The following is a 24045-nucleotide window of genomic DNA, read 5'->3' on the forward strand; positions in this document are numbered from 1 at the left end:
AGCTTACAAATTAGTACATAACTCAGTGCCCAAAATAATCGAATGACTTGTTCAGTTAAGAAGTAATAATTATAAACTTACTTAATTACGCCTGTTGCCCCTCGTGGTGAAACATAGGCCACCCACCAGCATTCTCTATTCAGTTGCGTCCTGAGCAATTCTTTCCACTTGTTCCCAGTTTTTGTTCACTCTTTTCCTGTCTTCTCCCAATTCTCGACATAGTGTGTTCTTTGGTCTTCCTCTTTTCCGTTTCACTTCAAGATTTCAAGTCAGCACTTGCTTCGTGTTGCATTGTGTATCCTATCCACTTCCAACGTCTTTTCCTAATTTACTCTTCACCTAGAAACTGATTTGTTCTCTCACACAGTAGGGTTTGCTGATGGTATCCGGCCAACGGACATCCAGTATCTTGCGCAAACAATTGTCTACACATCTCTCTACAACGGATCGAACCTACAACCTCCAGGTCTCAAGATGAGTATTGTTCTATCGAATCTCTGAGTCCTGATACATTGACTAAAGTTTCCAGCGTCAGTTATTTGGCATTCGTTCGAGCTTAACAATTCCACGATTGAAACAAATATCATAGACAACGTTGGATGATCATAATAACATATTGCGAGTTGACAGAAGTGAGAGATGTGGATCAATGGATCTTTATGAAGTGGCTCAAAAGTTTTGAAATTGCCTTGCGAAGTGAAGATTACAAGTTGATTGTTGAGTGAAGTGTAAACTTCAAGTTGTCTTAATAAAATTATAAAATGTAGAGAACTACCACTGTCTTCAGAGGATGTTTCAGTGAGTATTTATCCGTAATCTCATTATAATTCCAAAGATTAGCAATTATTACTTACTCCATAAGTATAAAGGTTTTGAGCCAAATATACACATTATATGAATCTTTGCTCTATAAACATGCTTTTTATCTGTTCACTAATTAAAAATTCCTTTAAGATCATAGTGATTCAACAGTTGATAATTAACTGTCTAGACACGTAGGTATGGAATTCTTACAAATAAAAGATACTCCCAAGCTGTTTAGTAAAACAACCAGTCAATTGTATGGTGCATATTATCTGTTACATGTTCGTTCGTTAGTAATTAAAGAATTGATTATGAGCTGGAAGACCACTGGAAACCAGTAAGGAATAAATAGTTAATTCAGTTTAATGTAACACTGTCCAATAATACACACTTAAGATCCGATATCTGATCGTACCTCGTTCCTTTCAGTCTCTAGCGAGCACAGTATCTTCAGACCACTGAGATGGTTTACATTTTCAATATCAGTGAATTCTCGATATAGTATGGCAATTGCAACTTATCTTTATTCGACTAGTGATCAATTCGTATAATGAACAGTAATGAAAGTGAATTATAGTTAGTGATGATTTCTTTATTCAATTTGCTGGTGGTTTTTTATTTTAAGGTAGATTTGATTGCCAGTTGAGATCGGTTAAGAAATAACTACTGAAAGTAGAATATATAAACATTTTATTGCAGGTTTGTTCCATCGGCGTATCACGTACCGTCATTAGTCATAGTGACCGTGCTACAACTAGTCAAACGGATCAAAATTCACATATATCATGCTTTTCTTTGCATATATGTCCTATTAGTGTATTTAAAAAATTCTAACATGAAGTTATCATTTCATTTAATGTTCATTTTAATAATTATAATAACAATCATAAAATCACATTTTAAATTCTTTTTCACACTTAGTAACTATCTGTCCTTATCAAGACCTTTACTTAATAAAGAATTGTCTTTTAAGCTTCTAATGATTATAAATCTGAAGTATGAAAATAAAACATAATTATTACTGTAATGATTGACCTATATATTTATGCATGTGTATTTTTACAATTTTTTTGTTTCTACAAAATAAGGGTATATATATAAACATTATAGTGCTGCTATTTTAGTGATGTTGACCCTGCCATTCATCTTATCGCTGACTTTCTCCACACACACATTCATGGACAGACATATGTTAACTCATGCACGCACACTCTCACGTAAACACGTTATACTTATTTCTTCCAGATTTATCTGCTACTTATTATGGATACGGCATACTTATGTCGTAAAATATACTTTAATAAAATAGAAAGAAATATCTTTACAATAGGTCAATGTAAGGGTGCGTATATATTTATTTAGTGAAGTGTATGTGTGCTGATGTGTATAATTCTTATCGGTGTGTAACGCATTATGAATGATGTCTATCATTAAGGTTTTTTTTAATCCGGAGATTTTTCAACTGTAACTATTTTGTAATAAAAGAAGCTAGAAAAAATCTGAGTTCATTTGTTGTTCTCATTATTTCTATCATATTGTATTGTTTTTATAATGCATTCTGTTCCTCTCAAAAGGTATAACACACATACATACAAAAATCAATCATCTATGATACTTACGGTTTCCAGTTATCATACTCTTTAAACAATCGTACACTTGTGTATATATACATCATAAGACACTAACACTAATAAAAGTTTATCCTAGAACCCTTTTTCCTCTCTCTTTGAATAGTCCAGTAACATCCTTTTTATCAACTTGCTCCTACCGCTTTGAATCCTACAGTCGATTTTTGTATATCGATAATGTGTAAACATGTTTGATTCATTCGTCATTATCATTATCATTATGATTACAAATAATACAATAATAATTTAATTAATATTTACTAGGATTTGTCGAATCATGCTCAATTTATGGTGATGATTAATTTCCAATGTCATATTCATATAAGTCTATTGGTATGTGTCAATATTGAAGTAACATTGTTTATCGCTATTTCTGCCTCACTTTTTGTGTGTAAATATCCATTTATTTGTGTCAATTTTGCACCAATCAAATATTTCGAGTACTCGTAATTAGTGTAGATTATTATTTATCATGAATGTGTGATTTTTTGAAATGAGACTACTGAATTGTTTGAAAATTTAATTTACCATTTAAGAAATAGTATTAGAATTTTTATTCACCGTTAGTTTTACATGGAAAAACAGATTAATGATAGCTTACTAGTTGTTGGTTAGTTTATGAAGGGAAGAACAGGGATATACATTGACGCATATTATTCGTTTGTATAAATTTCATCTCATTATAAGATATTCTCCAGCGGAAATAATTTTCTGTCTGAATATCAATCAACTTTCATGAAAAGAACAATACACAGGCCTACTAACTCGTTATTTACCCCCTTGAATATATATACATACATACAAACAAACATGCAATGATAGATGTATACACATGTATTGAGAGGATATCAAAATTATGCTCTTTCTGTCTCTCTTTTAATGTGTATAACCACCACTTCTCCTTGCATGTATACACAAAACAAAACCAAGTTCATTATGCAAAAATGTCAGGATCATTTTTTTCAAAATGAGATAAACTATATCTGTAAGTTACCATATCTTCTTTTTCACTTTAATAAATGATGATCAATCACCGTAAAAAATAATTAATGCTATAACTAGTTTATGTTGGAAAAAGGTGATACCATTAATCTTACTATTTGACTAGATTACTTTTATCATCGGTGTTTATAAACCGGTAGTTAAAGGCAAAATAAAAAAAAACATTACGGAATGTCTGGAGATATAAATGTCAAATCCGAAACATAAAAGGTTATTTTGCTTGAAAGTCGTGTGAATAACAAAATATTCTTTTGAAGTGCATCAAAAAACATGAGAAGAGTACAAATTGAGTATTCTTTACTGATTTCGATTTAATTAACATTATGATCAACAATGATGTGAATGAAACAACTTAATTGTAAGTTTAGGAGAAAGTAAATTATGTTGTATTTGTTCATCGCTTAATAAGTATAAACACTTATCTCATAGTTATGACAGAAAGTAGTGAAAAGAAAAGAAAAGTAGTGGATGTATCTTACAATACAATCATTTATTTGATTTCTAAAGTCAGTAGTCATCCACGACAGTTTTGACTCACTTATGAATCTATCGACATCCAAATATAATTTATTAGAAGATGCTTTTGACTTCATGTTGCTGATGAGACTAAACAGAGATAAGTTTAAAAAGATGTTTGTCTTTTTTGACGTTTACTTGTTGATGCTGATCGAAATACAATACTTTAAGGGGATTTCGAGTATTTTGACAGATCCACTCTCACCTATACTAATTAGTCATATTTAATAAAGATTATGATGAGAACTTTTGTTTGATTTATTTATGCTGAGATTACCAACAACTTCTTTGTTCACTGAGTGTGTCATATCCAACACTTTAGTTCATTTTCCTGTTCATTTACTGATTGAGTACTAAATACTAGAGCATAGTTGTTATTCAAAATTTCATATCCTAGTGTTTACCATATTTTTGAATTTGATCTGACATTTTTCTTGCTCTGAAATGAAATTAACTCTGGTGAAAATCACACTTTAATATTCATCATTCACCTAATAAATGAATAGAAAATGATTAGATTTGCAGAATACGATGTCGCTATTAAATATTGGAAACGCTGCTATAACCACAGTCTTTGTTTGGAAAACAGGTATTTAAAGGAAATTATTCATTTTTTTTAGATTTCGATCCTTGATTCAATAATAACTAGTCAATAGATATACTTCTTTGTGACCATCTACTCATAACTGCGTGGTTATATAAGTTGCCAACACAATAAAATGTATTTTATTGATCTAACAGGAAGTATTATTTAGTTAATAAACTAGTTCTATTACATCAAAAAATATTTTAATTGTCGAAAGATTCTAATCATATTAAAAGCATAGATCTGTGAATGAAGAATATTCATTTCAATAAGTTCTCATCAGTCTCCATAGTTATTAATCTAAATTAATACTCCAAAGGAGATGGCCAAGTTTAAAATTCATAGGATTTAGGATTGTTGGCAGAATAACGTTAAAATCGTTAGCATTGGGAATGGTAGTGTGTAACGTTTACATGAATCGCCTAATTGATAAATAAGAATCCTGTTATTTGTCTTGCATTCATAGTATCAAAAAATTTGTGAGCAGGTGAAACATTCTGCATAAGTAATGAAACATCTACTGTCCCACTAGTTTTTATGAAAAATGGTTTGATCGCTATGAAAATAGTTTAGTCTTTGATTTGATCACAATCGAATTCATGAAAAAAGTACTGACGATATAGTTCAAGACAGGACTGAACACTTATTCACAGATTGTTTGATTCCAACTAATGTTCATCAAGTGCCAACTTCTAATAAGAACTGTTTCTAAATATTTGATTTAGGATTCTTTAATTTGTTTATTTAGGAATAAATTATCCTAGAGTGTCACATAAAATGTTTACAAACTTGAAAGATATATAAGGTGTTTTTAAATTCCTTATGTGTAAGACTTTAAGTAATGTCGATAGTTTGGTTAAATGAATGAAACAACAATCTAACAAAAAATACAATGAATAGGAATGATGAATATAAAAGCAACTATATCATGTAGTGTTCAAGAACTTGACAAAATCGAAGTTAATATTCATTATACATTAAGATGGAGCAAACATTATTTAAAACCAGAGTGGACTATGATATGGATATTTTTATATATAGAATTACTTAGCAAGATGCATATATGGTCTCACTTATGCTAGAATTCTGGATGTTCAGACTTCAAAAGGGGCAAGATATTCCTAAACAAATTACTTGTAAATATGAAGTTATTATTTATTTGGGTGAGGAATGAAAGTTGGTTGAGATTGTAAATTGAACAAAAAAATCTGAATAATTTAATACTGATTCAGTGGTTGAATGATATCACATTCACTATTAGGATCTTATGAGCCTAATTTCCATCCCTTATGAATTCACATGTGTTCAAGGGTGATGAGTTATATACTTGGACTAAACCAACTAGTTGTTTTCTGATTTTCAGCAGTTCTCCAGCTGACTTAAATCTGAGGTTTAGAAATAAATTATCCTCAAATAATACAAAATCATATGAAACAGCCAAGCTTACTGAATTAATTGACTCCTTTTTCTTTATTTCAAATAAATACTGACAAACGTTGTTGCAAGAAACCTTGTTGTTGTGATGAATTGAATCACCAAGAGACCCATGCTTCAATCGAAATTGGAGCCTAATGCGTTCAAGAATACATTGGGTTGTTGAAGCTATTTCTGAACTCATCCGAGACTGGAGTTAATATACCAATTAATAATTACAGTGTAACCGTCACCATGACCTAAGTCCTTCGTATTGATTCAGTTTTATAAATCAAGGTGTATGTGTTTACCACAGTTAGTACATTTAACTTTTAAGTCACTATTAAAAACTTTGTTGTACACGTTGCTTGACTCTTTAGGTTTCACAACACAATTCTTCACATAAGCCTTTTAAATGTTTAACCTAAGAAATCTGTATTAAATATCCCTCAATCAATAAACAGAGCTACTTTATAGATATTTATCTAACGAAAAGTGAAGACAAATTAAAATGTATTCTTGAGTTTTATGATCAACCACATTTTTGATGTGTATCTCACTAATGATAAGTGGTAGGTTAAAATTTATTTAAATCACAGGAGAAACAGATTGTTATAGTTAATCTTTTTTGCATATTTATTAGATTGACACGTTTAATGTAAACGAAATATTACGAAATCAATGTGTTTTATAAATAATGAGTACATTAAAATGGCAAATGTCAAGTTATAATATACAATTACATACAAATAGGTAAATGTTATCTTTAACATTCAATATTTTCTTTCCTCAGTACATGTTAGATAGATTCTAAACTGATATTATGTCAGGAGTCTGATAAATGTCAAATGGTTTGTTTATCTTTAAGATGATGTGTGTCAATGAATGTTTAATTTGGTTTAATTTAATAATAATAATAATTTATACACATGCGTATGAGTAACATTTTTTTATTTCAAATATTTGCGTTTTTAAGGTTATTTACTTGTTTTCACTGAAACACTAAACATCTCTGTTATTTTGCTTAAATTCAATTTTTATTGAGATTTTAATTTGAGTTTCCGTACTATAAGTTCCGTTTAATTGGAATATGTCTTTTTAAACTGCCGGTTTTGGAAACACAAACTAAATAAACTGTCATCTGGAGATATGTTTGTCAATTATATATAATTACGTGGTCAAAATTTCTCCGAATAAAACTGTAGAGGATTTACCATACCAAGGATTTTGTTTTTTTAGCTACATGATAGTGGTTAGTTACCAAACATGAAGAAAACCCTATAAGAATGCAAATACTATTCACTTTATGAGCTTTAGTTTTTTAATGCACTACATTGAGCTTAGTAAGATCTTCTGACTATTATTACTATTGTTTTATGAATGTTTACTCCAATAATTTGTCACTAGTACACGACAATCTTTGACAACATCTTCATCTATTAGTTAGTTGGCTTTTAATCTGGTGGAAAATAATGCACCACCGAGTTATTTATCATGATACTAGGTGGTTAGAAGCAATCGATCACTGTAGCGAGATCAGCACTAAGAACCAGACATTATGATTTTGATGACTTCAGTGATTGCATTGATATTTTCTGTGATCGGTATTACATGAGAATAAACACTCCACTTAATGTTGAGTGTTTCAAATATTCTAGTGACTAAATAAAATGATATCTTGTATTGCCCTTCACAAACATAACCATTCATAACCATTAAATTCTGGTCATAAATAATAAGTTGCACCATCAACGATAGTCTTTGATATTCATTCCTGAGTATAGCTTGTACTATTTTTGTTATTTAGGTTACTGTTAGTTGTAAAGATGACACAGATGTTCAGAGTTCTACAACGCTTTTGTCTGTAACACCTTCATAATCAACGGATACCAATCCAGTTAAATCAGAAGTCAGGAATGAATGAGTTTGAAGATAGATTTAGAAGATTGTTGGTGTGTTGAGAAGCGTTTGATTCAAGCTGGCTAGTAGTTATAACGGTTGTTTAGCACGACATACCCACTCGTGATCTGGAGCGGACGAGTGATAGAACACCTTCAGCTAGGGTGATTTTAGTTAAACCAGTGGGGTTAGCATTGATGCTGAAGACTTACAGAACTATTTATTTTTAAGATTTATTTACGACTACATTAGTTGTCTCGTTGTACAAACAGAATTATCGAAAATAATGAATATATGAAATGAAAATAGTTTGAAATTTCATATAGCCAATGTCCTATTCATCATCTGAATACTTTGTTACTGAATAGCTGTACTATCCGTCTCTTGTTTTGCAACTAAGCCAGTAACTTGCTCCCTAAAAAAATGAATCATTTTATACGATTCTTCCCAATTTACAGTTTCTTTTTTTCAATAGAGTAGCCTATGGACTATCCTCACTTGTAAACTGAATAAATATTGTTATGGTGACTGTGTTGTTTCTTAAATCTGAAATTGATCATATGTGAGCGTAACATTGAAAAGAGAAAACATGTCTACAATCTTGCCCGTGAAAATACAAAAAACAAGCCTATTCTTATGTTACTCAGTCAAATGAAATTGTCATCTCAATCACAGGATAGGATGTATTTATATATCATGTTCTTTGAATAAAACTTTTGTAACTGAGTTCTGTATGAATGAGATGAGAAAAGAAAAGAAATTTATACATTGATTTTTTTTAACTGTATAAAAATGTCTGGACTCAAAATTGACAAGATAACAAGGAATAACAGTAAATGGTTTTATGATTTAAAATAAATTGCTTTGACAATTAATTTTAGTCGTTACTTACCTCCAAAACACATTTATGCACATTCCGAAGAATTTACTCTACCCCCCGAATAATCCGTCATTTTCCATTTTATCCATTCATCTATCCCATTCACTTCCTCCACCCCCCTCACATCAAACATCACAACACGCACATAAAGGGACATAATGGATCTGTAAAAAATTACGCACCTAATATTAATGGCTTCATATACTTTAAATATCTGAGGCTTGGTTAGTCATGAATTTAGAAAATGTTGTCTTTAAAATCTGTGGTGGTTTTATTTTGAGCAAGTAAATATGAGATAAGTTCAATACGTTATTTTGTTTTCTATTTTAACCTAAATAGTATATTTACCTCACCCTATCACTATATCCAGTGACACTGACAGTAACTAGGATGACATTGTGAATATGTTCGTTATAGGTCAGACATGTAAGTATATTTATCTTTAGAAATTGATTAATTTTACAGAGCATAATTTCTTCTCTCTCATTCCTACGTATTCGCTTATTAATTCACATATTATCGCTTTATCTCTTCAGCATATTTCACAATAGCAAAAACATGATAATACCATTTTTCTATTGAGTGGAGGAATAAATAGAAAAAACAGATTTCGATTTTATTTATTGGATGGAAAAAAACTAAGTATACGTACATAAATATAAACAAATATATTGAGGAGATATTTGTCACAGAAAGAGCTGGTGGAAATATTTGTATATATATGCACAAATACTTGTAAACATTTATCACATACACATATAAATATTATTTGGAGTATGGAAATTTGCAAAGGTAAACCAGGTTTTTTAATCCCGAATCTCACATCTGCAACTGCGATGGCTGCAGCCTCTGGGGATGGGAACGGTTCTAGTAGTGATGGTGATTCAGTTCAAATGACAATTTCTAATAACAATCATCATCATAACAATAACAACAACAATGGGAATCATTCAAGCGGTGGAAATTCTTTAATTAGTTTAAGTAAAACTATATCTAAACATAATATGGATTCAGATTTAGGATCTGTTAAAATCTATATGAACAAATCATTATCTGATAATGCTTCTGCTAAATCACCACATTCGTTACATTTGGAGAATTCTGGGATAACACATGAACATTTGATAGTTGAATCAAACCATGCGCTACAACATCATTCTCATCATCATCTTAATACACAATTACAAAGGAGCCCACCACCGCTTAATCCTGTCCTTACTCTTCCCTCTGTTACAAATACCATTTCAAATGGATCATTCTACTGTAATTCGATAAATACCAATTCTAATCATCAAATAAGATCAGGTAAACGTCCAGCACCTACAACACCGAAGCGATTATCAACAAATTCTGCAGATTTTCATTTTGACGATGACTGTGTCAGTAATTCCGGTTCTGATATGGATGCTCATGAGAATTCGAGTTCCACAGATGTTGAAGGTGTTTGGTCAATGGATATAGAACAATGTTTTCAGGAAGCTTTAGCAATATATCCACCATGTGGACGTAGGAAAATTATACTATCGGAAGAGGGAAAAATGTATGGTAAGTTACTGTATTTATTTTCTAAAACTTGCAGACTATGTAGTTTAATTTGATGTTTCAGTACCAAGGATTTCCATTATTATTTCGAAATGCTTCAAAAGATATCTTCATGTTAATCTGAAATCAATACTAGGAGGGAATGATTTAGAATTTTTGTATTTGTCATTTCACTATTCCATGAGTTCCCTTATAATAAAAGGGTTTATCATGATTTAGGATTACGTGGGGGAACGTGTGGCATTTGTAGAACAAGTTGTTCATCAAAGACTTCCATTTCAGACAAATTCATTTTCAAAGCTGTACAATCGCATATAAATACTTTTTGCATAACGATAATCGATAATTAGTTTGGTGATAATAATTTACCAAACATAGTAATAGCCAAGAGAATAAATAAGCAAAATCACACCAACGGTGTTATTCCTATTAAGAAACTGAAAATGTAATTGTTAAGAGCTTGAATATTTATCGACAATCCCACAGAAGTTGGATGAAGATTTATAACTGTTAGAGTAGATTTGGTAACTCGATAAGATAGAATTTCGAAACTGAAATGATATGTTATCAATAAGGACATAAAAAATAGAAAGAAGTAAGTTAGGGATAAAAGATCTATATAATAACAGGAAGAGGTAGAATGATAGTTAGACGCTAAGAGCATGGTACGAGAACAAATCGAATAAATTTATTTTGTATGGATAATTCTAGCTTCTTTAAATATATAGTGAAAGCTTTGATAATACCAAGGGGATGGCAACTGACCATCATAAGTAGGTGTTCGTTTACCTTGCAGATAAATTTAAACGACGATTAATTTTTTGATAGGATGACCCTTGCTTACTAGGTGGTTTGTATTGGGCTTCCATCGCTAATCCTTTCCAGTCATTCAGCATAATGTTTATAAGCCCTTTTGTATGAAATGCGCACCGAACTACCTGTATACTTAGCTACATAGAAACTGGTTGATTGGTAAACGTATGTAAAAGTGGTTATAAGCGAGAACTTATGCTTAAGGTTATTAGTGAATATAGGAAGACTGGAGAATACTATCGTTAGAGTTGATTCCAAGTATTTTATTTTGAGAGAGATGGAAATCCTGTTCTTCAAAATATCTGCAACTTTATCACCTTTAGATTCAATGCTCATATGAAACTTTCTCTTTGGTACTGATATTAAAGATTCGAGCTCTATATTTTTGTCAACAAATCTAACTGTATCACTTACCTTCGATCGATATTTTTGTTGTAATATTTAATTCTCTATCCATGACAATGACGCTGCAAATTCTTATTTGTGTTGTGTGAGAAATAATTAATTTCATTTTCCTACAAATAGTACCCAATTGAAGGGACGTAAATTTTATTGTGTGTGGTAGCTATCAAAGACATCTAGATAACAGGTTAAAAATATAAATCACCATGTAATCTGTATGTATTGATGACTTCTCATCACCCTATTATAATCCATATATGAAGATTTAACTTCGATGTAAGTGTAACTATAAAAAGAATAAGTGTCAATTATTTGTTTCCTAGTGGAGAACTTTTGATTATCGTCTGTCGACTTCTCAGATGATTTATTTAATTTCAGTAGGAAGATCCAATGTATCAAAAAAATAAGAGAATCAAACAAAGAATATCAATTGAATTTAATGACCACATATAAGTTAATATAAAGTTTTTAGAGTGACTGATTTGAATAGTGGTTCGGAACATTATGAAGTAATATACGAAGCTTTCATTTGCATTATATCTTAGTCAGGTATTGTGTGAAAATTTAATAATTAAATAAAATTATTTTGTTTTAATTACTTCAAAACTTTACTTTTTTATTCTTTACCAAAATGACACGTAATAGAGTTAGACAATCAATATAGATTCACAGTTCATGTATCTGATTTTACAACACAAATGACAATTATTTAATTTTATATGGTAATCTATGTCACTCATCTAAAGTACGAAGTCTATTCATGTAATCAACGGATAAATCTTACTAAATTCAAATAGTATTTCACTTTTACTGAAGTTTATATTGCATCAACTTTCTCAAACTTCATACTTTCAATATACATATATTTTAACGATTTAAAAAGAAAAATTTCAGTACGAAAGGATTGTTTTCACACAGTCCTTTATAGTAAGCTAAAACTAATTCGGCAATTTAATGTATTTCTACTTATATCTACCTTTTATCTGTCATATTAGGTAAGTGATGAAATTTATCTAATAAAAGGTGTTGTCACATAATTTTGTTTGTTCTATTTCTAAATTAACCTGTACAAAAATGATCAAAAAATGGGTGTACCTTAAACTGAATATAATTAATTATTTCAATATGTTTTAAATTAATCCATTAAATAGGTACTTGTGATTTTGTATTTCTATACTAAATATAAAATGTGGATGGCTCATTTATTTAGTCAATAAATGTTTAAAGTGTTTGCAAATGAAGGTACATTTATAGGATACATTGAAATACTTTAAGAATAAATTAGGTTTTATTTTCTAGTAGAACTTATTAACTTGGAATAGAGTGGTTCATAGTTTTTTTACACGATATCATAAGTATTTAACCAGTTGTTTAAAAATTATCCATACTGCTTTCAAGTTAAATAGCTAATGGCATAAAACTGTTAAGGGATCATTTGATTTGTTGTTAATAATAATAGATCGTCATTCAATTTATGCTTAACCAACACCTTTGTTGTAACTATCATCTATAAAATGTAGTCCAAGTTTTATCGTTCTCATAAATAAAACAATTTGATATTTCTGAGTAATGTTCTTTTTACTGTGTCCTTAATCGGAGTTAGTTGTTAGACAAGAGAACACTTCAATATATTTCCTAAATGTTAAAAGTAAAGCAAATCGAACTTAATAACTGGAGGTTTGTAAACTGATATTATATAAAGTAATTAACAATTTTTTATATCGGGTAATATAAAATGATAATTAGAACTATAAAACCACTGATAAATGATCCTAGAGTTACATACACTTGAATGATCATTTTGTCAATAATTAAAAATACACTTTGTCAGACGGGTACGTGGTCAAAAAGTCTATGTCACATCAGCCTCGGGAGAATGATTAATAATATTCCTTGTGTACTATTCAGGACATTTATAATAAATTTTCCGACATTCTCAAGAATCAATCCTAACTACTTTAATACAGAGGAAGTGTTTAGAAAAATAATTCTAACTGATTCAGCTAAAGCGTAACTGTTTACGCACAGAATATATAAATCAAAAATTATTAACTACACAAATAATAACGAATGAAAGGATTACTCAATACTTGGTTTCAGTTATATCAACAATTTATAGTTAGATTATAGCAAACAAAGATTGTTCACTGGTTGCATTTCTCTTCTTGATTCACACTATCTGTTGTTTTTATTCAAAATGTATAATGTGATTAGAAGTGAACTGGAGCTTATTCCATTTTATTGTTTAAATAAATTTTCACTTTAGGCAAACGGCTGATAATGATTAAATGAAACTAAATATACAGTGAATAATAACTAAGTTCTGAAAATTTGAAGAAATTTTGATGAGTAGACCGTAGTTATTGAAATACCATATATTAGTTTACATTACAAGTGTCGTAGTTCATCGTTTTACAAGTTAGGAGTGTATTTGTCTGCTTTGTTGAATATTACAAAATCAGAAAATAAAACACAATATTGTTGAAAGCTTTAAAAAACTTAGTTGTTTGTTGGAGCGAAACATCTAACTTTTTGCCCAAATGTACTCGTTTGCAATTTCTTTTATACCTGAAGACGAAGATCTCTGAAGGTGTACGAAATCGTTCTCGTAAAAATTTACTATCCAAAGAAACAAAGCAGAATATGAAAAAGCAGTTGAATTTAAGCAAAAATGACTAAAATAATTTCCTATGAAAATCGCATTTCTTAACCAACCAATACTAGCTGGAAAGCAATTGAAGATTATGGCTCGTTTGATGGGCGCTTCACTCCATTTTGAGACCATTCGGTTGCTGATGATAGAGATCTAAACGGAATAGAATATATGGCCTCAGTTTTTGGAGTGAGCACAAACCTATTAGACAATTCATTAGGAAATCAGTGGTCCATATTTTCAGTTTCCATCGGTTCGTAATGTAGTACAAACATCACACAATGCTGTCAGTGGTAACTGTTATGTTATCACGTAGCTGAAAACCACTTAACACTAGCATCGGAAATACCAGTTAGATGTTATCTACTAATATGTTTAGGGTTGGTATTATTATTAGCAGTAGTTGTAGTGTATTATTATTATGTGGGTAGCCTGTGGAATTATTCACTTTAACTTGAGAACACATTTCACCAAGCGCTAAAGTCTATCGTGTAAGCAAATCCTCTTCACCTAGTTGAGACATAAGTTTATATTTCTCATTAATCTTGTGGTATTGAGTTTGTCAAACAATCATATGTATGCTTATTTCAGCCGAATTATTTTTAATTTGCAGTCAACGTAATGTTTGTTACCTTTGAGGTATACTCTGTGAAGTTTGTACTTTCGAATTTGTTAATGCTAAGTCTATAACTAAATCCATTTCGTTCTTGTTAAAATATACAGTCGTGTATTTTTTTTAATGTGACAGGACGAAATGAATTAATTGCTAGATATATATATCAACACACTGGAAAGATTCGAAGCAGAAAACAAGTTTCAAGTCACATTCAAGTATTGGCTCGTCGAAAATCTAAAGAACTTCAAGCTCAGATTAAGGATCCTGATACAAAACAACGAGCTATTATGCATCTTTCAATGCTTAGTTCTGCACAAATTGTATCTGCAGGAGTTCTTGGTTCTAAAACCTTACCGTCTATCTCAACATCCGGCGGATTACCAGTGACATCATCTGGAATTCATCCATCAGCAGACGATGAGAAGATTAATGAAATTAAATTGTCAAACTCACATCCTTTGAATATGGCAAATAATCGAAGTGATATGCATAGTTTGATTGTTGAAGATATTGTCACTGATAGAAGTCCTCATATTAATGATCTTATGCATTCTAATAATAGAGAATTAAAGAATAAAACTAATGGTTTATATCTTGAAAATCTACACAAGTACCCCTCTTCAACAGCTGTTAATAATAATGTTCAAAACAATTATGCCGTTAGTAATAAAAATTTAATTAAAGGTAAATCTCAAGGTAAGTTATACAATGCAATGGTATAAATGGACTAATTTTTGCACGTTTACATAATACTTTTATTTTATTGAGGTTGTGCAGAGACGGGATAAAACAACGTTACATAGATTGTATAAATTAACTGTAATGTATGCTATTAACTATTTATTTATGAATGATAAAGTGCATCCGTATATTGTATTGAAATTCCTTATTGATAAAACAGATCTATTAGGTACCTCATACTATTCGTTATGTAGAAATGGATCTGATAAGTACATTTTTAATGCTATTTGCGAATTCCGTGACTTGTAAAAAGCTGGTAATTTGTAAAGCTGAATAATGTAGAATTTCGGTATAGTGTTTTCAGTAAATAAATTATGTCACTAAATCAGCATAAATGCGATAGCCGTCAAAGAACATCTAAATGCGGAATAACGTTTATGGTTATTAATACATTAGAAAAAGAAAACTGTATGTATATCTAATTTATATGACGTCGATCAATAAAGTTTCTAACGGAAATAAAATACATTTGACCAATTTTTCTGTTAATTATTGATAATACTTGATGTAGTCTTTCGAAATAATAAATAAATACTTCGTAGTTTATTAGTTGAATTCATGAGTCGATTAAAGCTAGACCACCATGGAGAAATCTGGAAGGACTGGATAGCCGTCTCGTCCTAGTACGGGACTCCTCAGCAGTGCGCATCCACAATCATAGTTTACTTAATACTCAGTATTAATGTCGTCTTTCATTTGAATTTTAATCCATCGGAATGGTTTATATTTTTTTTAAAGAAGAACAAGGGAAATTTCGAATCACATTTTAAAGTTTAATTGATAGTTTAAACTCCTGATAGATATGACAGTAACAAGGCACTAACAACACTTTCTTTTTCACTAATAGGTCATTCAATGATTCAGTATCGCTATTTTCAACTTAAGTTCATTTTTGACACCAATTTGCCATTATTTAATTTCACAAAAAAGTAAATCCCTCACCACTATATTATTTTTTTGTAATTATTCTTCAACTGATATTAGTCTGTAAACAAATTTGCTTCTATTACAGTAAATTTTGATTTTTTCGAAGTTGAAAGATTTTCGCTTTTTCTTTTTAAGAAAACTGTTCATATTCTACAGTGATACAAGATGATAAAACAACCCAATATAATCATATCAATTTAAATCCCTCTAGTCAATCTACACTAGCCCATCTTCTTCCTATTAATTCATCCTTACCACAGTATTCATTTGATATAAGACAACAAGGAAATATGGTGAATAATGACAGTTCACCGTTGTCTTATCCATATGAGGCGTTTTTAGCCCTGAGATCTCAACAACAATCAAATTTATTCAGTCGAAATTCGGATACATTAGATTTGCATAACAAACTTCTTGGACCTGATGACAGTAAACAGCAACACGAAATTGATTCAAAACAACTAAGTTTTCCCTTGGCGTTAGACAATCTTATGACAATCACTTCAAACAATCATCGAAATCAGTCCTCTTCCCCGTCAACATCTATAGTAAATAATGTTAATCGTTTACAGTCCACATTACCAACAAATAATTCCTCTGTTGTATTACCAAATTTACAACCTGACGGACTAGTTCTTGTCAAAACATCAGTTGGTCAGTTAATATACTGTCCATCTAATCACTATAATAATAATGCGATTCCTCAAAAAATACATAATTCTACTACTACCACTATTAACAATAATACTGATTCTTCCATATCCTCCTCAAATTGTTCGTCAATTTCCTCATTATCTTCAGTACCGAGTTTTAAATCTACTCTTTCAGTGCCAAATTCACTAGGCTCTTCAATGATATCAACCACACCATCAGCATCAGCAGCCGTAGCAATGGCGGCTGCACATGTAGCTTCAGTTGCAGCCTATGAACAACAATGTACAACAATAAAATCTGTTTTATGGCCAACAAATCCTTTACTATCATCAACATCATCGCCATCATCATCTCACCATGCATCTGTACTTTCAACTAAATCAAATATAAATACATTTCCTTCGACAGTTGTACCTAAACACAATCCAGTTTTAATGGAACAGTTAAATGTTAATCATGCTCACCATAATAACAATAACAATTATGGTGATTTAATTGCAAATGCATTAGCAACTACTAATAAACAACTAAGTGACGATGGGACAATGAATTTTTTACGAGAAATTTCATATTCCTCAATGAATCTTTCAAGGGATAGTGATGATTCTATTTCAGATTCCCCAAAATATTCTAGAAAAATGATTGTAGAGGTAAGTTCATTTACTATCTATTTTATATCCCATAAAAAATTTCTAGAGTGCAGAAAAAAATATGTCACTGTCAAATGTAAATGTTACTACTATGGTTACCAGTACAACACCAGAGGATTTAACAAATATCAATATACCTAAATGGATGGGACGATCAGTTACAGCACCTAAAATGAGACTGGTTGAATTAAGCGCCTATATGATAAGTTCGACGTCCAAATCCCAGTCCAATGTAAGTTAATCTAATCCGCATTTATTTATTGTTTTATTAACGTAGTTTAAACCTACTTCCCCTCTCTCCATAGTAAATGTTTTGCTTAGATTATTTTGCCATAAAGAAACACGATTTCATCAGTCCTTTAAAATCGGTTAGACTGAATTTAATTTACAAAATTTTATGAGACTCTTCCTCAGTATAAAGAAGTGGTCCCGTTCTTGACGTGATTTCCCATATATCAGGGTTTTGCAAGTGACAATTTTGAACCTGTGAACCTCACTTGACTGACTAGTGTTATCAATCTCATTTAACTCAAGACAATGGGACCACCTCTGGACGTCCTGTACAATATTATACAGATCAATAACGTCATTATGTGTTTTCATCATGGTATTTAATATATATTCAAATACTATCTTCAAGTAGTAGATAATGATGGTTTAATTCCAGGACTCTTAATGATAAAATGATTACTAAGATATTTAATGTTTATGAGTTCTGGAGCAAAATAAATCAGCCATATGCATCAAATAAGGCCATTTGGATAGAAATACCATTGTCCTTGACTTTTAATAAGAGCTGAGCAGTGTCGTCTGACTCAAATACTGCCTTGTAGTATAAAACTCATTGAAAATTAACTGGTAAACAATATTCAGTATTTAAGTATAAATTAGTTTCTTATGTTAGGTTTCTAAATTTTAATGTTCTAAATATATTTTGCAACTTGGTAATAACATTGAAATGGCGAATCGGTCTAAGTTAGATAACCATTGAGAACCTGGAAGCATTGGATGGGACTCCTCATTAGTGTGCATTTACGACCTCAAAACCAGGGATAGGAAGCCGAACCTTCGGTTTCATGCTCGAATGCCTGACCTATAGACAACTAAGTTGGTCATTTTTACTAGCGTTTCGTTATTTAATGCCAATTTAATTCTAACTTATAAACTGCTTGATTAGAACCCGATACTCCATCAAAACGTATTAGTGAATCCACCGTAATTATTGATATAGTTCATTGACACAAATTTACGTTTCAATTATAATTTAGAGTGACCAACATATTCAAATCCAATAAAATCCAGTTTCAGATACCTGTCATACATCAAATATGATCCATATTTACTAACATAAAATTTAGTTTATGTCAATTTAATGAAGTTCTTCAATGTTCTTAGTTTTTGTATTTTCGTTTTGGTTGGCTCAACTGGCTAACAAAAAGAAGCACTATTTTCCCACCTACGTACGATACAACCTACGAAATGTGCTTGTATTCAGTGTATTCACGTGTTCATTTACATATATATTCCTCTCTATATAAATATTTCCTACAAAATGAACTAAGTGAAATAATCAAGAAAACTAAGGAAACAATATACAATTACGTTTAGATTTATCTGAAAAAAGAAATTACAGCTGTGTGCTAATGTAATTCATGTAACTGTATCTCGGCGTTTTGACTCCGTTTGTGTATGTGTGCCTATCTATGGATAGTTTTGTTGAATCTCACGTTTTCTCTTTCCTCGTATGACTTCTATACCCATTGAATATTAGGCTAGTTTAGAAGCTAAAATTTGTTTAGACATATATATATATATATATATATATATATGTATATATATATGTATATATATATGCTATCCATATAAGCCTGGTCACAAAATAACATACAGTTTATGTGTATATGAATGACTATCCCGATTGCCAATCCGTGAATCTATCCAGTAAACTACCTGATCGATTTACTACAACAACTGCTGGCCTGAATATAAAATTGTTCCCATTATTAATAATGGTAATAATAATCATCATCACGATGATAATTTTATTGAAGAATAAAATTAACTTAGATTTGATTACATTTTACTATTGTAAAATAACTCTTGAAATTAAATCAACTTGGCACTATGAAGTTTATGCAAATATAAACTATTCGGGTACGAGTGATACATGAAAGTACAATTATCAAACTTAATTTGAACTTTATATTTTCGTTGCTTCAATCACCCAATAATCATTGTTTCAGTATAGAAAACATCCTTTTTCCATACGGTTAGTAAGAAGTATTAAATCACCTGATGAATCTAACAACCGAATATTATCTGTGATTAAACAACTAAAAACATGTTTTATCAGCTAGGGGGGATAATCTTGGTACTGTTTATATATTACGCCTATTTAAATCTAGTTCTATTAGCACTATCCTCAAATAAATTGCTGTCAGAGACTCACATAAGATATACTTTGAGAAGTAAATAATTATGTAAACTGCGTCGGCGTTGTTGTCCAGGTAATATTTACTGCTTCTTCTTGATTCTATTAGGAATAGATGGGTTTTGAAAATATTTTTCAGATAGGCTATGGTTACTGTTCCTTAACTTCATTCAGCGTATTGTGTAACACCGCTGTTTTGCAATATATTTGTTAGTGATTGTTTCTTACCCACAGATGATAAAAATATCAAGCTAATATAATCATTTCACCCCATAACATGATAAATCTCTAAATGTCAGTGAAGTTAAAGTTCTGAGAGTTTACATAATAATGATAATCATGTTCAACTCAAACCTAATAAAAAATTTTCAAATAAACTTACTCATTAATTACCAACTGGTAAAATAGTTCTCACTTCTTTGTCTTTGACTTTCATAGTTTATTTGTTAAAAGCGGTTGACTTCTACATTTAGGTACAAAAGTTTTGGATTTTGGGAGAGTTTGGTGATATTTTAAGTACTTTAATTAGCGATCATCATTTCTATACTTAAAAATAGCTGTAGATATGCCATTTTCCAACAGTTCTGAAGCAGATTTCAATAAAAAATTTGGTGAAATAGTTAAAATTCTATTTTTATTAACCTCTATATAAATGACAACGGAAAAAATAATTTCAATTTTACCTTAGGTCCTTTGGAACAACCACGACCTTTTGACTAAATATATCTTTTATCTTTCAATTATCATCACAAGTATTCATTATAAGAGTAAGAAACATACAATTCTGATAGGACGGCAAAACTAATCGGGGAATCATTAAATTTAATTGTCAGCGAATGATTAATTATTTATTGACTGATTAGTAGATGTGTTCTTAATACATTTGATTATCTTTGACCTGAGTGCATACATCGGCGTGAGTACATGATATTAGTTCACGAGTAATCATAAATATAGGCCGAATTATGACGTAATATTTCTCTTTTTCAGAGAACGGTATGCTACATTTATTGACTTAATAAATAAGAAATAACAAATTCCAGAACCGTTTGACTGTTTATGTCTTCCTATTTTTTTCAACACCTAAGTGACCGTTGTACTTAGTTGCTTTTTTAAATAAACTACACCATACGAGCTTATGAATATACTTTGTTTATAATAAACTGTGCGAGTATATATATATATATATCCCATTGAAATAAGGAGAAAATTTCCATCGTAACGATGTAGGTGAATCTGTTACCTTATGTATTCAATAACATTAAATAAATTCTAAACCACAATTGAAAACCTGGAAGCATTGGACGGCCATCTCGTCCCAGCGTGGGACTCTTTGGCAGTGACCTTTCATGATCTCGCACGCGGGATTTGAAGTCTGGGCATTCAGCCTCATGCTAACGCTTAACCTCTATACTACAGGGCTGACATCCAACATTAGTAATGTCTAACTTCAACCAACCCAAGATATTGCGTGATTATCTTCTGTTGCCTTCGTTGAGCGACTGTCTCACACCCAACACAGTTGAAGTCCACTAGTTACGGCTTCTCAATAGAACTCCGAAAATTATTTCTCTGATCTAGTCACTAGTGAACAAATGATAATTATCAGTGTAGAGTTGTGGAGATCGTTGAACATTTATTGAGATCACGAAACGATCAATGTTAGATCACCGAGTTCTGCGTGCAGGACTGTAGATGCGGACTTCTGGGAAGTCCCACACACGAGGAGATAGCCGTTCAGTGCTTCTAGGTTTTCAGTGTTGGTTTAACATTGATTAATTCATGATCTCAATGAAAACTTTGAATAAACTGCCAGGTGGTTAACTATTTATGTGGTTTAGTTGTAATACGAATTATTAAGCGAATATAGTCTGATTTTTAATCTTTAATTGGCAAAACATAGAATAAAATGTATGCACTATATATATATATATATATATATATATATATATATATATATACCTATTCAAAACATCAGATAATGGACTTTCAAGGCTTTTTATTGAAATGCAAAATTTCTTTCAAGGTATTGAATATATATAAGTTTAGCACTGTTATTTTCATTTTTCAGAACAAGCCTTTTCTGATAAATGTTAGGTGATTTAACTTCGACCTTTTATAAAATTCAAACACATAAATAAGTGATGGTAATTTACAGTGAGGACACGTCTGGCATCCTGACAATCCAAGTATTGTAAAAACTCAGAAGTGCCATTTCACAGGCTGTATGAGTAAAAGTAGGATTCAATATTTATCCATTTCTTTATGTATGAGGCATAATCTAATACACTCATTTATCATCTGCAAAAAGTTTATGATTACTGTATTCACACTGATATATATATATATTGAAAAGCCATATATTTATCTGGTTATCTAATCGACTAGTCATTTGTTTGTCGTCGTTCACAAATTACACTTTAAAGTGACTGTGAAAATGATTAAGTAAATTTTATTAGGGCAACAGTCTAAGTGTTAATGTACAACTTATAATATGTTTTACCAATAACAATTATATGTGAATAATGGTAAAAATGGATTTGCATCTTATGTGCCATATGTTTATGATAAACCCAAATATTAGTGCTTTAAATATAACCAACCATTAATACGTTTGGACTTACATGAATTTTTTCATAATATACAGCAATTTTAAATCACGCAGTTTTTTGGAGATATGAAAACTTTATCGTAAAATAATAGAGGAAGAAAAATCATTTGTTATAATAATCAAATACTATTTCTTTCTTAACGGATAAATCATTGCATTAAATTCAGAATTACATGTCTTATTATGTCCTATATAATAACTTCTTTGGTATCATGAGCAATGGTGCACGTCATTCAGTATATGCATAAAATTACATCTTCCATCATTTTGAGATGGTTGGTTGCATAGTTTTATAGTTTTTTAAAAACTTTTAAAATTTAATGTATTGCTACTTAGCTTATTATCTTTCGGATATTGAAACTTCAAACATGGAATTTCAAAACGTAATTATTGTACTTCTTTGTAAATAAAAACTGTGAGAAGTTGCTCTTAATTAATACAATTTCAAATATTCATAGTTCCTCGATCTGGTCATGTAATTAATGACAAAATCAGGAGCATATCATTTTATGATAAAGCCCATGACTATCATTACGTTTTTTTCAGGAATAGCTAATTAAATATCTTCTTTGTTCTTGATTTTACGACAGGTAACTCCTACACATGATTTTCATTTAACTACAACCCCCAAATCGACGACAACTGTACACAATTTTGTTCACATTGGACCCATTTTAAACGAGCAATTATACACTGACCCAAATTTGGAGCAAGTAGATGCAAGCCAAATCTGGGATAAATTTCCTGAAGACAGCTTAAAAGAACTTATGGAACATGGACCCATGAATACGTTCTTTTTGGTTAAATTCTGGGTATGTTTTGATTACGAAAAATTTGTTCTATAAAATGTCACGGGTTTATTATTTTATCTTGAAACAAATTGTAGAGAACTAGAAGTAAAAATGATGGTTGTATGATGATCTGTTTGAGTTTACATAGATTTAACCAAAACAATGCACTAATCCGTGAATTCATTGTTGATCCGACTGAGCCATTTTAATGATTGTAGACCAGCTGGTCGGGGCCTATGTGATTATCATATTAGTGATTAGGGACTTTGAATGATATGACTCGAAATCATTCACAATGGCACAGGTGCATCTACTTTTCGTCTTCCCCCAGATTCTTAGGTGCTGAATTGCTCATATTTTTTTTATTATGCCAACTTATATTGTTTTGGAGTGTATCTTCGATAGATAATATTTTTTATTACAGTTAATAATGTCACTACCTCTACTAATCTGAGACTTTTCCTGATATGCTAATGAGATATGGCT

General features: G+C 30.7%; 1 protein-coding gene across 1 annotated transcript in view; it reads left to right on the top strand.

Annotated features, from left to right (window-relative positions):
* The window catches only part of Smp_141830 (transcriptional enhancer factor (tef) related), a gene marked incomplete at its 3' end in the record, with an annotated part of 45731 nt that extends 27764 nt beyond the window's left edge, over positions 1-17967 (top strand). Inside the window, exons 4-8 of the mRNA XM_018788546.1 lie at positions 9265-10273; positions 14887-15450; positions 16558-17358; positions 17485-17726; positions 17773-17967. Coding sequence (XP_018654078.1) covers positions 9505-10273; positions 14887-15450; positions 16558-17358; positions 17485-17726; positions 17773-17967 — 2571 coding nt within the window. The 5' untranslated portion in view covers positions 9265-9504. The remainder of the gene's footprint in view (positions 1-9264; positions 10274-14886; positions 15451-16557; positions 17359-17484; positions 17727-17772) is intronic.
* Positions 17968-24045: the final 6078 nt, after the last annotated feature.

This window comes from Schistosoma mansoni, chromosome W, assembly GCF_000237925.1.
Source record: "Schistosoma mansoni strain Puerto Rico chromosome W, complete genome".
NCBI classification, from domain to species: Eukaryota; Metazoa; Platyhelminthes; class Trematoda; order Strigeidida; family Schistosomatidae; genus Schistosoma; species Schistosoma mansoni.